We start from the raw sequence: 23,407 nt of genomic DNA, 5'->3' as shown, positions 1-23,407 counted from the left end.
ATTCTTTTGTCATACAGGTTATGGACTGTGCGTAGCTAAAGCGCAATACCCTATCGCCGAGCTTGTAGAGATATTGAAGAAAATCGGCAAGAAAGTGAGATTCGCTATACATCCCGTAGCAGGTGAGTTAATACTATTATTTAGGTATCAGTGAATGAATGAATGATATATTCTTTATTGTACATACTTATAAAGATACAAATTAAGGAATACAAAAAAAGACAAAATATTAAAATATCAGTATGCATAATATGTTTTTTACATTTATTGTGTATTACAAATTACAAATATTACTTAAATATATGATCATGTTTTAAATGAAGCTAGATTTTAAAAAGAGCATTATTTTTTGTAGGTCGCATGCCGGGACAACTTAACGTACTCCTCGCCGAGGCTGGAGTTCCTTATGATGATGTGTTAGAAATGGAAGAAATTAATGACGAATTTCCAGAAACTGATCTCGTACTTGTTATCGGTAAGTTGCTACTAGTCCTAAAACTTAAGATGTGTTCGTCGATCGTGTGGTCTAAAATACACTCGTTTATTTTTACGAACATTTATTTTTTTAACACATTGAAACTATTAAAAATGTATTAAACACGCAACTAAATAACTATTTAAATTTCAATCAGGCGCGAACGACACTGTGAACAGCGCTGCAGAAGACGACCCTGAATCTCCCATCGCCGGCATGCCCGTGCTCAAAGTGTGGAAGGCCAATCAGGTTAATAATTTTTTACTTTATTTGTGCACTAAGAAAAGAGATGTTGGCGGTCTTCTGTCTTTTGGTTTTTTCCTACAGTAAAAATATTTATTCTATTTTTTCTTTAGGTGGTCGTCATGAAAAGGTCTATGGGTGTCGGCTACGCGGCTGTCGACAACCCAATCTTCTACAACCCCAACACTGCCATGTTACTGGGTGACGCCAAGAAGACCTGCGACTCGCTCCTGGCCAGAATAAAACAGCTCACCGAGTAATAGACTGAACTATGTTATGACTGCATGACGTATTTACTGCATGTTTTTAATTTTATAATTCTATCCGAATCGAGTCAACGAAGTGCCTTATTGAGAATTATTTTTTTACTAATGACTTTACATGAGAGATTTTTATTGTAGGATAATTTGAATGTAATTTAAGAGTACTTTTTGTTGAGAAATTTTGCGAGCTTTTAATTATTATGCATCACAAGTCGTTACACACCTCAAGTTTATTGAATTTATGGTAACAGAATGTTTACTTTTATAATTATTATTTAGAATTTAAAGATCTAAGCACGTAATAATTTAAGACAATTAAGTTATAAGTCAGAATAACATTATATGGGTTTAATATTTTAAACATTTACGGTCTTACCACTAAAGATTTCAACATCTATTAAACAGTTGTTTTGAGACCATTTTGTGATTTTTTTCTAATTAACTGTTGAACTGGTGTTTAAATCTTTTGTAGTAAGACCATTAGTGAATCCTTGACTGACCTAAAACAATTTTAAAAGATTTTTATTATCAATTGTAAATCATTCCTTTTGATTTATGAAAGAGATAAAAATATAGATTTACCTATTCTACACACCTCGGATGTATTTATTATTTTTTGTTATTATTATAAATTTAATCATAACTATAATTTTACGTATGGTATGTACTATCAGAGGAGTTGATTCCTAGCCAGATGGGGGACCTACGTCATAGTTTGGTCGCGTTACGTCAAACCCAGCCGACAGATCACAATTAACAATTTCCTCGATGGTACACATCAGTAGTAATTAGTCATCAGTCGTCAGTTAGTAAAAAAACCCAACTACTATTTTTTATATCTAAAACTGCACAATATGCTTTAAATATTATTTTAAGGTAAATATTATTGTATTAATGTAGTTGCAACTCGCAACAATGTTATTTATGATGTTACATGCATTTTAATTAATGAGTAAACAGAATTTACTAATTGCTACTCAACTACTCTAAGTGAAAACAACTTTTTAGCAGTTTTTTTTCTTGAGACATCGCAAACCAATATTTTACATTCCATTTTAAGTAAAATAATTAACTGCATAAGCAATACGAAGTGTCTAGTCGTCCGATTACCGGATGAATAAAGTTGCTGGTCGTCCGGTAATCGGACGACTAAGATTTATTTTATTCATCCGTTTACCTGACGACTAGCAATGTCTAACGGCCGTTCCCAATATTTGATCTATCTCTGGTTTTGCCCTACTAGAGATAGAAATAGCTCACATTAGACATTAAAGACATATATTTTATGTCAATTCAATGTAAGCTGCGATTGGTTGTATGTCAAACCAGAGATAGATTGAATATTGGGAACCGCCGTAAAATTTTAATTCATTGTTACGTACTGCAAAAGTACTATCAGAGAAGTTGCTTCCTAGGCAACCGATGGGGTACCTACGTAGTTTGGTCGTGTTACGTTATTTTATTAACATTAAATTGACATGATCCGACCAAATGACGTTGGTCTGTCAACTGCCTAGAAATAAATTTCCTCGATGGTATAGGTCAGTTAACTAAAGCTGGCACGATCAACACATTTACACATTGCGCTTGTGTAGTGTGTGTGAATAAGCGCGCGGCGTGACGTCGTACTGCATACGCATCATGAAAAGTCTGCCCGTCTCTCTCGCGCGCGGTCTATCTTATGAGCGTGAAGGGGACATTTATAGTTTTTCTTTTGCTCCTGTTTATAAATACAGCGTGATGTTACAAGTCAGTCACGTGTGATCGGCGCGTAGCCGGCGTTCGGGACTCTAGTCTACCTACAAAATCATTTATTTTTAAACATACTGTATAGTGAAATTGCTTAAGTGTGAGTACTGTGAACGTGCCAGCTTTAGTTAACTGGCGGCCTACCACAACCTTTCCTAAAACTATCATGTTTCCAGAACACTTTGTTGTAAGATTACAATAACCTTACTTTGATTCGTACCATGAACTTTTTAAAGTGTATGAAAACAATCTTGTTTTATTCCTGCTAAGTGATGGGAAAGAACGAACTATATCAAATAATTTGTTTACATTTATCAATGGGTGGAAGCGAGATAGCAGCTACAAAGCGCTTTGTCTCTCTCACACGGTTGTATAAACAAATGAATTGTCATGGGTGGAAGCGAGATAGCAGCTATAAAGCTTTTTGTCACTCTCACACGATTGTGTAAACAAATGAAGTGTCTAATTAGTCTAAACATATGTAGAAAAAACTTATTAGTGACTGTAGAGAATTTGAATGGTACTAAACCAAAATATTTCAATAAATTAATCCGATTCAGCGCTAAATTGTTAACAATAAGAATTAAATCAAATAGTGAAATTGTTGAAAAACCAATGCTGAAACCCAAATAAGACGTAAAGTGTTGGTGTGGTACGCTAAAACAAAAAAGTTTTAAGTGGTGTGTGAGTTGCGCGACTTTGAAGACTGTTTCGATATTTTCTATTATAAGGTAAATAGAAGGTACGTTTAGTAAATATTTAATACATTGGTTATCTCAAAACAAACGCCGTTTTTTATGTACATGGTTAACTTTAAATACAAATAAAGTTAAGAATTTTGTTGTTAATACATAATATGCGTAATTTAAGTCGTACCGTACTCAATTTTCAAATATAATTTTACTAAAAAACAGTAAAAAATGCAAAACAATCTTAAAAAAGTTGATATTTCACAGTGGATTTAAGATCGCTAGTTTGACGTTAAAGTAATCTTGCTCATCTGTCAAACGGTGTCAAAATGGAGCTCATGGTACGCTGAGAGCGAATGAATCGGGACATGACGTCACAAAACGTCTTGACGAAACAATCATAAAGTAATCTTACTTTTAAGAGGTGATGGTACGAAATCATAAAGTAAGATTAAAATAATACTGCTTTAAGAGGTTGTAGTAGGCCCCCTGACCTTTATATTGTAATAATATAAATAAATTTCTAAAAGGAATAAACTTTGGTTTCATTTTACTTCCGTCGATTAAACTGTAAAGTGTAAACAGTGTAAACTTCATACAAAGTCTTGTAAGTGAATTTGCAATAATGTTTGTTAATGTTGGTGGCTTTGGCTTGATAAAGGCTTTGCAATCCACTTGATAAACTTACCTGACCACTGCTGCAGTAGTCGCCGCTGACTACTGGGAGTACAGTCGAAGGCCGCAACGAATAGATAAACGAGACATTGTGATGTGGCTTGGTCTCTCCTTGTAGCCTAGTAAACGAATGCCTAAAATGGGGGTCTGCTTGGAAAAGTCGAAAGCAGAAATTTTAACTTTGGTACTTTGCTTAGAGTAGTTAGGAGAAAAACCTACTAAAAGTCCTGACCCCTATGAGGTGAGCCCGTGAGAAGGGGGGCAAAGAAGGTCCCGTTTTTTGCTTACTCGTCAAAAACGGTGCTTCGTACGAAATTCTCTTCTACTACATAATAAAAGCTAATTAATTTCTATACAACTTCGTTCTTTCCACTTTGTATCTATCTCCAATTATTGCCTCGCTATGAGCTTCTAAAATTGGCTGATTTTCAAAAGTGAGTTTTTAGGGTTTCGTACCCAAAGGGTAAAAATGGGACCCTATTACTGAGACTTAGATGTCTGTCCGTCTTCCTGACCGTCTGTCTGTTCATCTGTCTGTTCGTCTGTTTGTCCGTCTGTCTGTCCGTCTGTCTGTCCTTCTGTATGACCGTCTGTCTGTCTCCAGGCTGTAACTCAAGAACGATAATAGCTAGAGGGTAAAGGGGAAATTTTCAGAGATTATGTATTTCTGTTGCCGCTATAACAATAAATACTAAAAACAAAATAAATATTTTAGGGGGGCTCTCATACGTACAACAAACTTGATTTTTTTTGCAATTTTTTGCTCGATATCGATCATGGCATAAGGTAGGCTGAAATGTTCACAAAATACTTAGTTATATTTATACTTTAATAATTAAAAATAAATTTTAAATAATTAATAATTAATTTTTAAAGAAGGAGGGGCATATCCACGGACGTAAAAAAAATAGGCATATCGTCCAAACTAATGTATCACTTTGAGACATACGCCAAATGAAAGGGCTTGAAAAGTTGAACATTTTATTGTATGACGAAAAATCTCTAAACCATTTATATATTATCATCATAATAGACTTTCCCAGTGGCACGCGTGAAGTTTAAAGGGCGTTCGCTGCGTTGAGCGTGTGCCCGGCGCGGATGCCCGTCGCGGGCGCCCGCGCCGTGCGCTCACCATAGTAATCGTGCGACGGCTGACCCGTTCAACGCAGTGCTGCTCTATGGGATGTCATGAAACAAGCACGCCTCGCGGGTGGCCGCGCCGGGCTCACGCTCGCAGCGAACGCCCTAAACCATTTTGAAATTCACACCTATCTGCAAAATAGTGCAGTCGTCGTGAGTCGTACCTAATTTAAATTTTTGGTTGCTGCCCGCGACACCAAGACCAAAACCATAGAGAAAAATAAACATCTCGTTTCTCAAGAAAGTGAAGAAATAATTAAAAAGTGGCAACATCGTAGTGTCATCCCTTTCAAATCATCTAAGAAAAAAGGGATGACACTACGATGTTGCCAGTTGCCACTTTTTAATTTCTTCACTTTCTTGACGGACTATACTTCGGGTAACCAAAACGAGTTTGAGGCCCGTATAAAAAAAGGTTGAGTTATGAGTATTGAGTACCATTGGTCTAGCGACCCATGCCACTGCCGCCGCTGCTTTGTATATAGTGGGGAAGAGCAAAATCAGAGCAAAATAACCTTGGTCATAAAGTGGATTTTTTTTTGGTCGTGGTCGCAAGTCGCAAGTGCAATGTGCATTCTGCACAGTGCTGACTGCCGAGTGCCGCCTGGATCAACCAAAAAATATTCTGTCAAAAGTCTATACTCTTTGGATATTTTGACTTTTGAGTTTTGACCATAGAATGGAGGGATTTTCATTTATATTTTTTAATTTAATTTTAACAATCTTATCTAGATGGCGTAAGGATAGACACTTTTAGATTTTCTATTGGTTCCTCACCGATCTGAAATTATCTGCAGGTTGGCATCACTGACTACATATGGGTTGTGTTTCCAAAAAATATCAGTGTACTGTCAAGTGTGTCATAAATCAAAATATCTTAAACCTAAGCGATCATTGGCCTAACCGATTAGGCCAGTACACTGGTCATAGTTTAGGAACACGCTGACATACTAAAAACTTGTCAAACTGAAACTTGACAACTGAAAGAGTTTTGGCGGGCATGTCACTTTCAAACTTCTTCTACTTTTTATTGTTGGTGAGTTTTTTTATTATTTTTTCCCAAATTGTGGTTTTTGGGTTTTTGATATTCATTATTGGTAAAATATTAGCCATTAAATATCCGTTATCTTGCACAAGTGCAGGTAAGATGTTGTCAAAACCAAAATGTATAATTCCTGTGAAATTTGGTGTGAATGTCGGTAAATAGGGCTATTTCTTCCGTGAATTTTAGCTAAAACATCCTTATAGTAACTTTATTATCCTATTGATTGGAATATTTTTGCGTCTTTTTCAAGTTGAAATGTATCAAGTTTTACATTCTTTTGCCCAGTTTTGTAGCAATTATTGATGGTATTCCCTGGTATTACCGATAGTTGTCTACCCATACGCCATCTAGTTACTAAAGGGGAAACTTTTTGACAATCAAAAAATCCCTCATTAACAGCCTTAGAATAATCTAAGTTATCAGCTGTCAACAAATATATACTAGTAATCTGTGGTCAATTGTCATTAGTGTCAAAAGATCGATAAAAATAATGAAAACTGCATAGCGTACTTAAAAATATTTATTTTTTTAATTATATAAATATAATTAATTAGTGTTCGACATACCTAAGCGACAATTAAAAAACATGTTATTTATTCAAACCTAATTAGGATTCTGTATCTCGGAAATAGGTAATTAGCACAGTAATAAGCGTAGCAAAATTCTGTATTATTTTTTAGTTTATCGTTTGAAGCGCGCTTATAGCAACGTGTTTTGTGCAGTATGGTATGTGCAAGTTATTTTCAATAAAACAATCTAAAATTAACAGCTAAAATATTTCTAACTAATATTTACTGCATGCTATAAATAAAGGTGAGTCACACCTTACTTTTATGGCTCGGTTTAAATTATGAATTGATGCTATTATTTCAACGTCCTTGGATGCCACTATGTCGCTAAAAACTTCTGACTATGAATACAAATTTAAGAATACTTTCAAATATTTTTTCATGATTGTTGTTCCCATACAGGCAAAGGAAAATATGGCTAATAATAGTAAGTTAGCTTTAGCTAGCAGCGACCATGATCCAAGTGTTTTGTCGGCAATTTACCGGTTTTTTAAGAAGGTATGTATCTCACAGAGCTTTTATTTGGTCTGAGATCTCACACTATACTATGCAAATGTTAGTGTTTGGATTTTCTCTGTTTTTACCTCACTATAGTTAGTCCTAAAGTAACAGTCACTATCAATCTTGCACTATGTAATTTTGATAAATATTATGTACTTAACCTATCAATCCCCAAGGGGCAGCCGGCTGCCTTATAACAATTTAAAATTTATTGTGTCTGCGATACCCACAATGGAGGTGCTACTATTATCTTATATTATTAGCATAGTTTGTTAATGGGTTTTCACTTCTGATCAATTTATCAGCTTTTGGTTTATGCCCTTAAATGTTAAAATAAACTTATTAGCAACACACATAATATGATTCATCATCACACATAGTTCATCTGATAATTAACTTAATAAATTAGTATTATAAACACAAAAATAAAACAAGATGAGAGAAACAGTGTGAATTGTAAACAATACCTACCAAATTAATTTAATTTTATTAAACTATAAAGTATATAAAAAAATAGAAGAATACAAACTGTGACTGTTAAAAAACTTAATTAGTTTGAGATGCAAACTGTTTCTGAACATGACCTTGGCATGAGTCAGGAGTCAGCAGTCAGGTGGTTTGAATCATTTGAAAAATATTTCTCCTTGAATGTATCATTGTTTGCTCCTTAAAGTTAACCTAAACTAGGTTTAAAATTCAAGTCAGCCATGTTAGCTATACCTAATTAAAAATATGAGGCTGACATTAAAAAAGTTAAATTTAACTGATAACCATTGTGGTTGCTGGTTGCCAGGTACTCCAGTAATTTTGAAAATCTACAATGATAAATAGACCACGGCCACGGTAATTTTTTTTATGTAAACACATACAGACTTGACTCAAATGCTTTATTTTTCCTTCTAATATACAAATATGCACTCTAATATTATATTATACAACTATATAGTCTAGGAAAGGGTCTGCAGAATCCAAGAAAATATCATTATTAAATTGTACAAATAAATCCTGTATTTCTTTTTTTTTTATAACATGATCAAATACCTAGAAATTATATCATACACTTTCCTGCTTGGAATTTAGTTTAAATATAACTAGCTATACATATATACAAGAATTGCTTGTTTAAAGATAAGTATAAGATAAGATGTCAAATTAATGGGGGACACAAAATATTTTATAGAAAATCAAAGTATGAGTGATTGAATGAAAATGTTTTGCGATCTTCACAAAGATTCCAGTGTACTCAAGTCTACAATAGTATAATACAATTTTGTCTTAGCATTATCTCATTACTAGATAACGCCCACAACGCCATTGCGCCAAAATTTGTTCATCAAAAGTAGAGATGTGCCGATCATGACTTTGGCCGACTAGCCGACTAGCCGATCATGGTTTTGGAAGTTTCCGTAACGCTTTTTTACTGCTGTTTCGCGTCGCAAACGCCGCCTGCAAACGTGTCGAATCGTGTTAAGTATGTTTACTTCGCGTACGTTACTTTATTTTGTTTAGCTATGATACTTACAGTTAATGGTTGTCAGTAAATATTTCATGTACATGAAATGTCGATTTAATAATTCATGCGAGAGTGTGCACGTGCCCCGGGCGGCAAAGATAGAGGGGCGGCCGGAGGCCACCTCCCAATCTTTTGCCGCTTTCTTTACCGCCGCGCTACGCTGTCAATGTTGTTTCGCAGATTTCTATTTGTTGTTAAAAAAGACTTGGAGGCGTCCCTTGTCACCAGGGACCTCGGCCTGACTTCTCATCACCACCACTTCAATTCAACAAATGTCCATAGAACTCGTTCTGCGGTTAAAACCTATGTGACCATGAAAATTATTACCTATTTTTGCTTGGAGATGGAAATTGGGATTTTGCTCCCCCCTTTTTAAAACTTAAATCCGGGCCTGGCTCCTAGCCACTCGTGTGTTGCCCGCATGACGGAAAAACATGGATTGATAGGATAAGGGCAACTTTATTAGTTATAACTTTATGCGGACCAGATCCGAGTGCGGGTGATGGAACGCATGACAGGAATAGCGCCCTTAGCTAGCTAATCTTTGGATCATTAGTACAGGTCTACTGTTGTTTCAGGTATCTATAGTAGGTGCTGTATACCTAGTGGGCTACATGCAATGGAGTGTCGCTTGGCTCATAGGGCCCGTCATCTTGTCTGTATTGCGTGACCAATGGAGGAAGGAGAGTGAATACAGGAGAAGCCTGGCTAAAAGTGCCGCTTTGTCGTCAGAAAAAGATGTGGTGCTCGCTAGACTCGATGATTTGCCTGCTTGGGTAAGCATAAATCATTTAAAATTGCATAGTAGCATAACACATTTCATTTGAAGTCAACATTATAACTGTGTCATGTATGCAGCTCTAAAAAAACGCAAAGGAATTTTGTTACATTCTGAGAATAATACCTAGACTTTGGAATGACCCCTTTTTACCTACAGACGAAAGTACGAAACAAATATTTGGGTGAGAGGATGATTGTGTGTTTGTGCAAACAATTTGAATCTGTAAAATTACTGGTCCGATTTTAATGCAGTTTTTTAATACACAGGTTTTCTTCCCAGACGTGGAAAGGGCGGAATGGCTGAATAGAGTAAGTATGAAGTTATATTAGCAACTAGCTGTTGCCCGCGACTTCGTCCGCGTGGACTTCAGTTTATAGCGCGCGATGTCAACAAAATTGGTGTCAAAAGCTTTTATAAAAAAACCCTGGTACCCCTTAAATCAATACAGCTGTGCAGTGTGCAAACAATAAGTACTTCATTTTTGTATGTTAAACTTTATATACCTATTATGCCAAATTTTAAAGCTTATTTAGCCCCCCAATTACACAACTTTACCCATAAACTATTTATCATTGATAGGTTTAGCCCCAATTTCACCAACGTCTGTTAGTGTTAACAGCTTGTTAAAATATCCTGTCTTCTCTTTCATTCATATGAAAAACGAAACAGCTAACGTGATACTAATTCGAGCATTAACTTTAACAGTCGTTGGTGAAATTTGGTCTTAAGGTTACGTCACTGCCTGCACAGATAAAGTACTGAGTTATTTAATACCGTAGAATAGATATAACAATCGAAAAAAATCGAGACTTAAATGTAAGATGATACCACCTCTTATAGAAAGACTTTTGAGCAAGCGTCAGCGCGATGTAGAAGACGCACGGCGCCATCTATTATGAATTTTTTGAACAAATTTACGACCCTTACAACCCTTTTTTCCAGTAAAAAAGTAGCCTATGTCCTTTCTCAGGCTTTAGACTATCAGTATACAAAATTTCATTACAATCGGTTCGGTAGTTTTGGCGTTTGGCGTGAAAGCGAGACTGACAGACAGACAGACAGACAGAGATACTTTCGCATTCATAATATTAGTACAGATTATGTGCACACTGCACAGCTGTTTTTGGGTATTTTGATTAATTAAGGGCCGCGCTACACCGGAATGGCAGCGGCGAAGCGAGCACTTTCAGCGCTGCCATTCCGGTGTAGCGCGCTGCGCGGTCCTAAGAGGGGTACCACTTACCAGGGTTTTAAAAAGTTTTTAAATTTGACACAAATTTTGTTGACACCGCGCGCTATAAACTAAAGTCCACGCGGACGAAGTCGCGGGCAACAGCTAGTTATGAATAAAAACAATAATATATAATAAAGTAGGTATGATTAGTTCTGTTATAATAATGAAGTAAAAAATAAAGCGCCATCTGTTTTCATATATTAGAATTAAAATGTAAAAATATTTTCTGGATGGAATATAGGCCAACACAACACACTCGAACTCCTTAGAAATGCAGTAGGAGTTCTATAAGATAAGATAGATTGATTATTATTATAGCAAGTGATAATATTATTAAACATAATATTCTAACGTATTAAAAACTATAAACAAAAACATAATAACTAATAAGTATGATTAGTTCTATGTTACAACGAAGTAAAAAAAAAAGCGCCATCTGTTGAATCGTATTAGAACTAAAATGTTCATTGCATCGCGTCGATATATTTCTGGATTTTTTATAATATTATACATAAAATATATTTAAGATTTTTGAAATATTATTTTAATACACATCCAAGACCCAGGAACATTGAAAACTTTTTGTTCCGCCTGCGGGTCTCGAACCCAGGACCCCCGGGATGAGCGCTGGCCACGCGCAATGCGAAGTAATTTTCATCGATATTTTCATGGAAATAAGATATTTTCCCACATCAAAATGTAGCCTATGTCCTTTCTCAGACTCTAGAATAACTGTGTACAAAATTTCATTGCAATCGGTTCAGTAGTTTTGGCGTGAAAGCGAGACAGACAGACAGACAGACAGACAGACAGACAGAGATACTTTCGCATTTATAATATTAGTATAGATTAAATTCTTTTTTACCGACTTCCAAAAAGGAGGAGGTAATACGTTCGGCTGTATGTATCATCTTTTTTTTTTTTGTATGTTCAACGATAACTCAGCCGTTTGTGATCTGATTTTCCGAATCCGATCTTCAAAAAGACGAAGGTGTCTCTTGGTCCAAAGGCACTGAACAGAACTCCTGAACCTTTAAAGATAAAAGTTTTTAAATTGCAGCATCGCTTAGATAACTGCAAGCATTTACCACAATTTCGCTTACAGTAACATAATGTGAATAGTTAACATTCGTAGTGGTTATTTACGCACAAAGCCTTATCTTGTAGATACCTAACTAAAAAGAGTGAAATTATTATTTTTAACAAAAAATTAAAACCGACTTCCAAGGTAAAAACAATAATAATATGAACTAAAAAGTATTAAATAACTATTACTCTATAATAGTGCCTTTTTCAGAATTCGTCTAAATCTCAACTATTTCTGTACATATACTACAGTCTTCATTACTTTGAAGTCGGTACCAGTCCCAAAAGCTTCAGATATTCTGACATTGACCGAACTCACGATTAAATTAGCTGGTACCGACTTCAAATACTTAAGACTAGTATGTACAGAAATAGTTGAGAATTAGACGAATTCTGAAAAAGGCACTATTATAGAGTAAGAGTTATTATTGTTGTTACCTTGGAAGTCGGTTTTAATTTTTTGTTAAAAATAATAATTTAATAACATTTCCTTATCAGTTATCACTTATCAGTATAAAACTTTATGGACCACAACTATTTATGACATTTTAAGGAAATTATTTTGTAAATAAATACATAAATTAATATATATACCTTACCTACATGATGATAATATTATTTATAACATTGTAGATATTCCTACAAGTGTGGCCAAATGTGAACCACTATGCAAGAAGCCTACTGAAAGATTCAATAGAACCAGCTGTAGCGGAAAGCTTGGCCAACTACAAGTTAAATGGCTTTAAATTCGAGAGAATGATACTTGGAACTATTGTAAGTAAAGTCATGTCATAGAGCATCTTAATTCTTAAAATTCTTGCATTGATTTATAATTTTATACTTACCTATTAACTTTCAATTGTGTATGCTATAGTGCGCGCGGAACTAGTTGGCCGCGCCTTAGATAGGGACAAGGGTGAGGTAATTTTGTTTAATTGTGTTACGTAATGTTCTGTACCTGCTAAAGTCTGGTCGGCAAATAGAGAGAATTTCGCCAGAAACCAGAAGCCGGTCGTCTCATTCAAACGCTCATGAAATTATTGATAATACATTAAATCTTGCTCGCATAATGCGTGTGTCGGAACGGGATGCCAAAATTTTAGAGCGCTTATGTATAACTATGGATGAGGCCAGACGAGCGTAGTTTGTGAGTTGTGACTCACAGAATTTCGGCTGGCATAAATTCTGCTTCATTCAGTTTCATAGAAAACTCCTACCTCATTCACACGAGCGTAATTTTGTGAGTTATGATTTGTATAAAAAAATATTTACGCGACCGAAATTCTGCAACTCCCGAAATTACGCTCGTTTGGCCTCACCCATAAGGTATTTGTATAAATATTGACATTTATAAAAGTACTTCTATATGATATATCTATTAAACTAGCTGTCCCGGTGAACTTCGTGTCACTTTAAAACCTTCCCTGGACTTCTACGAATATTTTAAGACTAAAATCAGCCCAATCCGTCCAGGCGTTTTCGAGTTTTAGCGCGACTAACACATTTGAAAATCCATTTTTATGTATGTTACGCTCAAAGACCGAAAACGCTCAGTGAGCGAAAAAATGGCTCACAACGCGTTGTGGTAATAGTGAAACGGCCACGACGCGCGACGTGTTCTGGCAATCACAGAAATACCACAAAGCGAAATTCGTGTCGTGGCTGACGTGCTATTCGACCACAACGCGTTGTGGTAATCGAGTAAAACCATGACGCGTTCTGAGCATTTAAAAACAGCCACGACGCGAATTCGTGTTGTGGCCCTAATGAAAACGGCCACGACGCGTTCTGAAACCAGGCCGTGTTACGCAGGAGTAATTTTACCAGAACGCGTCGTGGCCGTTTTCACTAGGGCCACGACGCGAATTTCGCGTCGTGGCCGTTTCACTATGACCACAACGCGTTGTGAGCCATTTTTTCGCTCACTGAGCGTTTTCGGTCTTTGAGCGTAACATATATATAGATTAATAATTGACCTCAAAATTAAGGTGATGCAATCAACAATGTCAAGGTGCGTAAGTTCAATGATATTTTGTTAGAAAGGCCACTAATATAACGTCGTTTGTGAATGCCCCAATAAATACATGTCAATATAATATTGTGATTTGTGACTCACTATAGTTACTTACTACATATTTATTATGACTTAATTTTACTCTATGACGCTTGAATTTGTATTTGTTTTTTTAAGAGCATCTAAGAGTCATCCATAAATTGTTACAATAATATTGTCTCATTATTAACGTGGCAGAGCCATGCTTCGGCACGAATGGGCCGTCTCGACCGGAGAAATACCACGTACTCACAGAAAACCGGCGTGAAACAGCGCTTGCGCTGTGTTTCGCCGAGTGAGTGAGTTAACCGGAGGCCTAATCCCCTACCCTATTCCCTTCCCTACCCTCCCCTATTCCCTTCCCTTCCCATCCCTACCCTCCCCTATTACCCTATTCCCTCTTAAAAAGCTGGCAACGCACCTGGAGCTCTTCTGACGCTGCGAGTGTCCATGGGCGATGGAAGTTGCTTTCCATCAGGTGACCCGTTTGCTCGTTATAGCTGCCCCTTATAGCATAAAAAAATATTGCTTTGTTGAAGTATCCTGAAACCACAAATTCAAAAAGTCCACAATAATATCCTCTTCTTTCTTCCACTATATCAATTATAAATTATTAACTGTTTGCAGGCGCCTCGCGTTGGCGGAGTAAAGGTGTACGATAAGAACCTTTCGAGGAGTGAGATCATCATGGATATCGACCTCTTGTGAGTGTGCTCGCCTTTATAGCTTTGCGATAACGAGCTGTATCACAACTGCTATAAAAGCTGTATTTGCCTGACGATTAACTTTATCAAGTGTATGAGTAAGGATTTGCATCGTTAATCGGAAGAAACATTAGTTAACACAAATCGAATAGTTAATTTTTGTGCTAATTAAAAACGTCTTTAAGGCGGGGATTAATCTCAATCCAAAACTATAACTTTGCACGCAACCAAAGACCAAGCGTATACGCATCGCAATAAGATTCATTTTAGCTTAGCATAAAATTGAAGTCACTCAAACGGATTTTCTCTATTTTTCATGTTTTTTTTAAATATCTTTGGAAATAAACATTAAGAAACAAAATTGTTCGGTTAAAGAATTTTTAATATAGATTTACTAACAATTTATTCAAATAAAATGTATAATTATCCTAATTAATACTTATATTTCGATGAAATAGATTTTTATCGGAGGTGAGTTTGTAAATTAATTACAGCCAAAGTATTAAGTTTTATTAAAATGTTTATGGTTTAAGGTATTTTAAATATTGTGCTTTATACCTCATATTTTTTAAAACTTCGTTATTATATTGGAACTAGGTAGACCGGAAGTCGCGGAATAACAAATTGAGGTTTATCCTCGCCTTAACAAGCTTTTATAATCACTATTTAATAGGAAAAAACATCCTAGATTACTAATATTATAAATGCGAAAGTCTGTCTGTTTTTCTGTCTGTCTGTCTGTCATCTAGTATGCTGTAATTTAATGCTATCATCTATAAAAAATGTCATTGACTGTTTGAATTCACCTATTATAAGTTATGGGTTTTACCAGTGTTTTAAAGTTTTAATTTTTGATCGAATAGGCCATTCGACATTTAAAGCGCGCGTTTTATGTATAGTGTTCCATAAATGACGTCAGCATACAGCTGGTGTTTTCCTGTCCGGACTCCGGCCGCTACAGGGTCGTAAATTGTACATGCGCAGCCGAGCTTCCTTACATCATTCTTCCTTGTTTATTTATAATATATTGAGAACACTATACATTTTTATTGTATGATTGAATACACGATACACACATTTGAATATTTTACGAGCCAGGCCATTTGTGACTCCGTAGCTTTTCCTGGTGTCTATTTGGAAAGTCTATTTTCATCATGCCATCTATTATTATGATTTGTCCTTGTGTCTTAATACAATATACTACTCGTCCTTCCCCATCTTACTTTAATTATTATCTATCTATCTACTGTATAAAACTTAAAGGTAACGATTGACTTATAAAACAATGCGCAGACAAAACCCTTAGATCTAGAAGCTTCTTACTAAAAATCTACTAAATATTATACAATATTATCATTCACATAATATTCAATGTTAATTTTATACAGGGCTCCACTAATTAGTTATCATGTTCCAGTTACGCGGGCGATTGCGACATATCGTTCGTTCTACAACGCATACGAGGCGGCATCAAAGACCTTCAGGTACTGTTGCTTGATTAGTCCATTGACCATTCATTGATATATATTCAGCGACCGTAGAGTCGTTGTATCCAGCTGACTTATGGTGAAAATGCGTTATACGAGTATATATCAAGTTGGGGACCATCCATAAAGTACGTCACACGATTTTCATGATTTTTAGACCCCTCCTCCCCGGGCCCCCTTGTCACACTATAAGTATAATATGTATATGTATAGTCACATTTGTGAGACCACCCCTCCTCCCTAGTCTACGTCACAAATTTGCTATTTTACATCAAAAAACCACATCAATATTTAAAATTTTGCAATTTAATTTAACATGTGATGTCACAAAACTTAGGACCCCCGTCCTGCTTGTCACACTTCGTCAATCCCCCAAAGTGGTGTGACATACTTTACATGATGGGATGAACCCCTTATCTTAACCAGTATTAAGTACATGTTGTATCCAAAAATTCCAAAACTTAGGGTAAGGCACTAGTCACGAATGAACAGAAAAAAACTTTAACAATTAATGCTTTACATATCTCCGACAATAATATATTACTGCGTATCAGTATACCCTCTTAATTTATATCAATATCGATTACGACTCACGGTGTTGTGTGATGTAGAGTCTGCCGGCTTTAAATACGAGGAACGCACTTGTAGCTTATCTTATCAATATTGCCAGAGTCAATACGATCAAATGGACTCCCAGATGAGACTAATGGCCGCACCCAGTAAGATTGAATGCCACCAAAAACATAAAATGTAAAAGGAGCCAAGCAAAATATTGCATACTATAATAATTATAATATATATATATATATATATATATATATATATATATATATATATATATATATATATATATATATATATATATATATATATATATATATATATATATATATATATATATATATAACAATTTATTCAAATAAAATGTATAATTATCCTAATTAATACTTATATTTCGATGAAATAGATTTTTATCGGAGGTGAGTTTGTAAATTAATTACAGCCAAAGTATTAAGTTTTATTAAAATGTTTATGGTTTAAGGTATTTTAAATATTGTGCTTTATACCTCATATTTTTTAAAACTTCGTTATTATATTGGAACTAGGTAGACCGGAAGTCGCGGGATAACAAATTGAGGTTTATCCTCGCCTTAACAAGCTTTTATAATCACTATTTAATAGGAAAAAACATCCTAGATTACTAATATTATAAATGCGAAAGTCTGTCTGTTTTTCTGTCTGTCTGTCTGTCATCTAGTATGCTGTAATTTAATGCTATCATCTATAAAAAATGTCATTGACTGTTTGAATTCACCTATTATAAGTTATGGGTTTTACCAGTGTTTTAAAGTTTTAATTTTTGATCGAATAGGCCATTCGACATTTAAAGCGCGCGTTTTATGTATAGTGTTCCATAAATGACGTCAGCATATATATATATATATATATATATATATATATATATATATATATATATATATATATATATATATATATATATATATATATATATATATATTATAATTATTATAGTGGCTTGGCAATGAGCACAAGAGAAACAAATATAAAACTGCATATTTGGAGGATTTCATACTTACACAGACGGCAAGCGTAAAGTGTTTTAGTATGTAACGGCGCAAGTGGCCGATGCAATGGTACCCAATAAATCCAATTAGTCGCTGATTATTTCTTAAATAGTTTTAATACTTGCTCCTAGTGACCGAAATTCTAAATCCCTAGCTTTGTTAACATCGAAGATAAAGTTGGTGTTAAACAGCCGCGAACCGCTTCGAGAAAAGTATGGTACGGCCGTGCCTTTGCTAAAAAGCTTGGTTGGGGCACTGCCGTGCCCCCAGATAAGTAAACATTTTAATGTAGTGAAGCATTTGATTAAAAATGACAAAAGCTTAAGTTCTATCACACTCTTCATTAAACTTAAGTAATCATTAAATCCCTCTAATTGCGGAATTATTACAGCATTCAGAAACAACTATAATCATTAGGGCCTGTTTCACCACTTCTTGATGGCTTCCTGATAATAAGTGCCAGATAGGCTTTCCACAACTTAACTTGACAGATCTCTATGGAGTAACTGTCAGATAAAATGTGGATAGCCTATTCGGGACATATCAAAAAGTGGCGAAACAGGCCCTTATTGTCCATTATTTCAGATCCACGGCATGCTCCGCGTCGTGATGAAGCCGCTGATCACCAAGATGCCTTTAGTGGGGGGACTGCAGGTGTTCTTCCTCAACAATCCGTCCATAGACTTCAACCTCGTCGGCGCCGCCGATATATTAGATATGCCCGGCTTTAGGTTTGTATCGTTATAAATCTTTTGACGAAGAGCATGAAACTTATTTTTTTTGGACTCGAGGTCAATTCAGACCGCAACGTGACGCGTAGATATACAGGGTGTAACAAAAATAAGTGATAATACTTTAGGGTGTGTACGTGTTCCTTGTAGAGAGTTCACTGTGAACGTAGCAGCGCTGAAAGACCAAAATTTTTTTTCACTTTTGTATGGGGAAACTCGTGATGCTCGGGCCCTTGCCCATACAAAAGTGAAAAAAATTTTTCGTCATTCAGTGCTGCTACTTTCACAGTGAACTCTCTACAAGGAACACGTACACACCCTAAAGTATTATCACTTATTTTTGTTACACCCTGTATAAGTACTTCTAAAACTGTACTGAATTGACAGATTTCAATTGCGTGAGGCGTCTTGCAAATCTGAATCCATACTTTAGAAATGCATTAGGCGTCGGGTTAACCCGTGAAGACTGATGAGTTACTGCGATGACATATAATAATTTATCTAGAAGTCGTTAAAAATTAAAAACCTATAGTATAATGTGAAGAGTACTCACAATAATTTCATAAGGTAATAATAATAATAATACTCCCCACACCGGTTTCGGTGACGGTGGCCAGCTTCATTGAAACCAGGCCAGGTACGCAGGAGTAATTTTATAGTGCTCAAGTGTGTGCGCAGTAAACAAGAGCACTCTCACAACCCAGTGGGACGGAAAACCGACACGACTGGTGAGAGATCAGGCGCAGGACCGACTTTTTACATGCCCATCCGACGCATGGATCATCTTACTTGTTTCCAACGCGGGAATCGAACCCACGACCTCCGAGTCGAGAGCTATGCTCTCAGCCACTAGACCACGGAGGCGTCTTTTCATAAGGTATTATAATATCATACACGTAATATAATTGCTCAACAGGGCAAAGTTTAATAGGACTCGCCTTACGGAGGACAATGCTGGCTATTGGCTAACAGCCATGGGATGTAATTGGCAACCTCTCTAGCATTGTTGTTATTCTTACTAAATGTTATAATTGTATGGAAAACATGATAATTGCATTATTTATTTTTTTTGAAAATTATTTGATCAATTATATATTATAAGTAATTTAAAAAAATATATTGACAAAAAGATGTGACTGCAAAACAGCCGTTTCCGAACAATATTAACATTAATAAATATTATAATATTTTGCGTCTAAACTGCTTTGTAGATCTGTTCTATTGTATCTCAAATTGACTGACATTCATCTACATTTCAAAACCTCTTGATAATACACATTTAATAATACCAATGTGTCTTATTATTTTGACTAATATACGATGTGTTTTCAGTGATATTTTACGTCGGTGCATCGTAGAGCAAGTGGCGAAGATGATGGTGCTGCCCAACAAGCTGCCCATCAAGCTGAGCGACGAGATACCCACTGTAGATCTGAGGATGCCCGAACCTGAGGTCTGTGCTTCTTTCGTTCTCTTCTTTATAGCTTAAAATTTTCAAATAAAAGCTGTACCACAGACATAGATCAATATAGATACCGCATGTGTATGTACTATCAGAGAAGTTGATTCCTATGCAAATCGGGGACCTAAGTAGTTTGGTTGCGTTACGTCAAACCCAGCAGACAAATCACAATTAACATTGAATTGACATATTCGACCAAATAACGTTGGTCTGTCAATTGCATAGGAATCAACTTCCTCGATGGTACTTCACGTGCCATATCGCGTTCCCAAACGACGAGCAATGCTCGTCTTACGAAAGTCTGTTCTTTAGTCTGCTATCAGAATCGGACGTCAATCGGAATTTTTAAAAATGCCTAAATGTGCTGTATTGAGCTGTAGAATAATAATAATAATAATGGACACGATTCTTATCATCGGTACGTCACAGTGGTAGGAAAATAGTGGCACGCTCGTTTTCATGCAAATGAAGCGACATGCCGTATCTATCTTGATCTATAATTGTGGGCCGTACCCACTTGAAATTTCAAGTTAAAACTTAAAAAAAGGTTACTCTCACCTTCTATGGCCACTTGAAATAATCCGACCTTTTTAACTTTATTCTACACTCTTGAATAAAACTGAGACCTTATTATGTTGTTAAGTTACATTTACCTATTGCAGGGTGTTCTACGTATTCATTTAGTACAAGCTGAGAATCTCATGAAGAAAGATGTGTCTATGATAGGTAAGCTGTTTATCACTATGACCTTAATTTAAGTCGGACTTCCGGAACGGAAACTAATCCACGTAGCTGTCAATTTCTGCCTAATAGCTTTTCAGAAGTAGAAGATAAATACAGCAGAATGGATTAGTTTGTAATTTGTACTGTCTAAACTTTCTTTCATTGATAAGGCTGTTTTGGTATTTTTAATTTTATGATGCCTTATGTGCGACAATAATCCCTATTGGTATATGATGTACAGGTAAGGGTAAATCAGACCCATACGCCATCATAACGGTTGGCGCGCAGCAGTGGAAGACTAAACACATCGATAACAACGTCAACCCGCGCTGGGAATACTGGTGCGAGGTATGTTATCCTCCTTTTATTGATAGCAGCATGAAAAATATTCCCTAATTAGCACAGCTGATTTGATTACTTTTGACGTTTGTATCTGTCAAACTTTAAAGCAGGACCTACAAGGATGTTTTTGTGTGTCGATAACATAGGGGCATGTACACGTTCGTGCACGCCTCATGTACCTATGCGAAGCTGTCAATCAAAATAACCCTAGCACTTTTATTTTGGTCACATCCTAAATGATATTTGGAAGACAGAAGACCGTGAGCATAAAACAGTTATCTCTAAAGTGATATTTTTAAATATGGCCACCTTAATTCTAATATCGCCACATGACAGAACAGCCTTGTAAGTCTGTAATTAATGCATAGTACCCACTAATAATTGAAATATAAGACGTGTATAGTAACTTAGTACGAGTACTGTTAATTAGTTTTGATTACTATAATGTGTCATAATAACCAAAGAGGCCGACCGCGGTATTTTTAAAATAACACCTATTAGTCAAGTAAACCTATTTCTGTTTAAGGGTCACCCCTTTTATTATAATATTAACGCCTCTCTGGTTTTCATGGCAATTTTTATCATTTATTAGTTTGTTCTTAGTATAGTTCTGTAATGGTAACATTAGTTGAGTAATGATTATTACTGGCATGGCAAAAGCATGTCTTTCTTTAGTTCTCTTCTACAGATCTTCTTGTTCCTATAACGTTTCTTTAAATAGTTTATATTAATTTATGGTCTGCTGTGTAAATAACCAGATATCGCTAATATTTTTAATTTTAACTATTATTATATTTATATGAATACAAAAAATATAAATTAAACAAGGTGTTTTGTAGTGGACGAACCGAACTCGAGGGTCAAATATGTAAGGGCCAACGCCCAACACCAAAACTCGCACGGGCGCACGCACGCATGTGTATAAAATATAAATGAAAAATAGTATAGGCACCCAAACGCCCGCCCCTTCGGGAAAGGTATTCGTTTCTCCCCGTCGGACGAAGACGAATACAGAAAGGTACAAAAGTACCTTACACAGGTAGAGGCCACCGAAAACATATCGTGGTTCTGCTACTCACTCCCTGCAGAACGCAGTTTCAAGGTCGCCATTCGAGGCCTTCCCGCCAATACCCAGCCGGATGATATTACCGAGGACCTCGCACTGCAGGGGTTCACTGCGGAATACGTCCGGCAAATCAAAGCCCGCAAAGGCCGTCCTGGCTGCATCTTTCTTGCCATACTCAAGAAGACGGCCAATGTAGCCAAAATATACGAAGTAGACGAAATCCTAGGCATGGGCGGAATTATTATCGATGCTTGGAGGAGCAAAAAAGGTCCCGCCCAGTGCCACAGATGCCAGAAATTTCGCCACTCCAGTGCCCACTGCCACAGGAAACTTGCCTGTGTTCGCTGCAGTGGTGAGCACGTGGCTAGAGACTGCCCGCTACCAGTGGGCGAAGCGCCCATCTGCGCCAACTGTGGAGGCCCCCACCCGGCCAACTACACCAGATGCCCGGTTTTTGTTTCCGAGACCAGGAACAAAAATCCCGGGCCAGTAGCCCAGACGGCTGTATTTAAGCCCAAGCCCCAGACTGAGCCAACGGCCCCATCCATCGCCCCAGCTCAGATCCCGCCCACTGACTCTCAAGGCCAATCCCTAATGGCCAAGGCCAACGACCCCAAGCCTCGCTCCACCACTAAGGCTAGAGGCAAGGGCAAGGGAAAAGGGAAGAAATCAAAGTCTTCCTCCCAGCCCCCGTCAATGCCCCAAACCCCGATTTCCGCCCGCCCGGCAGCCAGTACCGTCACCACCCCGGCCGCCGGGCCGAGTGCGCCTAGTAGTTTCCCCGCCACACCCAAAGCGGTAACTCTACAGACACCCAAGCCCAGACGAAGGCAATCCCAGCCCTCGTTAGATGGGAATTTCTCGCAGCTCCTTAACGAGGGCTGCGAATTTGTCAAAAAAGTCTGTACCGAGGTCCAACAAAGGGGCCCGGACACCCAGGCCATAATGGCATTATCGGCAGCCCTCCAGCTGCTGACCACAATAGTTTCCCAATGGAGCCGCTGAAAGTACTCCATTGGAATGCGAGGGGGGTGAAAGATAAGATAGCCCGTCTCCGTCTCACACTAAATTCCCACGACATAGATGTCGCACTAGTCAGCGAAACTCATCTCGCTCCTAAAATCCCGGTCAAAGTGCCGGGATACCATGTCTACCGCCTCGACTACATCACTGACCCACCGTCATGTCTACAACGGGGGCTAATGATATGTGTGAGACGGAGAATCATTCACCAAATTCTTCCCGACACGAACACCGTGTCGTTTCAATCTTTGGGCATAGAAGTCCTGC

At 36.9% G+C, this 23,407-nt stretch overlaps 1 protein-coding gene across 1 annotated transcript in view; it reads left to right on the top strand.

The window, feature by feature from the left end:
- LOC121729699 (NAD(P) transhydrogenase, mitochondrial) overlaps positions 1 to 23,407 on the top strand; it is a 59,338-nt gene that overhangs the window by 19,196 nt on the left and 16,735 nt on the right. Inside the window, exons 20-34 of the mRNA XM_042118296.1 lie at positions 18 to 122; positions 356 to 475; positions 633 to 724; positions 832 to 951; positions 6,985 to 6,990; positions 7,251 to 7,346; positions 9,441 to 9,638; positions 9,910 to 9,951; positions 12,597 to 12,737; positions 14,644 to 14,720; positions 16,138 to 16,204; positions 18,379 to 18,524; positions 19,857 to 19,977; positions 20,649 to 20,712; positions 20,951 to 21,057. Coding sequence (XP_041974230.1) covers positions 18 to 122; positions 356 to 475; positions 633 to 724; positions 832 to 951; positions 6,985 to 6,990; positions 7,251 to 7,346; positions 9,441 to 9,638; positions 9,910 to 9,951; positions 12,597 to 12,737; positions 14,644 to 14,720; positions 16,138 to 16,204; positions 18,379 to 18,524; positions 19,857 to 19,977; positions 20,649 to 20,712; positions 20,951 to 21,057 — 1,502 coding nt within the window. The remainder of the gene's footprint in view (positions 1 to 17; positions 123 to 355; positions 476 to 632; positions 725 to 831; positions 952 to 6,984; positions 6,991 to 7,250; positions 7,347 to 9,440; positions 9,639 to 9,909; positions 9,952 to 12,596; positions 12,738 to 14,643; positions 14,721 to 16,137; positions 16,205 to 18,378; positions 18,525 to 19,856; positions 19,978 to 20,648; positions 20,713 to 20,950; positions 21,058 to 23,407) is intronic.

The sequence above is a fragment of the Aricia agestis genome, chromosome 8, assembly GCF_905147365.1.
Source record: "Aricia agestis chromosome 8, ilAriAges1.1, whole genome shotgun sequence".
NCBI classification, from domain to species: domain Eukaryota; kingdom Metazoa; phylum Arthropoda; class Insecta; order Lepidoptera; family Lycaenidae; genus Aricia; species Aricia agestis.
This window is presented reverse-complemented; position numbering and strand designations above follow the sequence as displayed.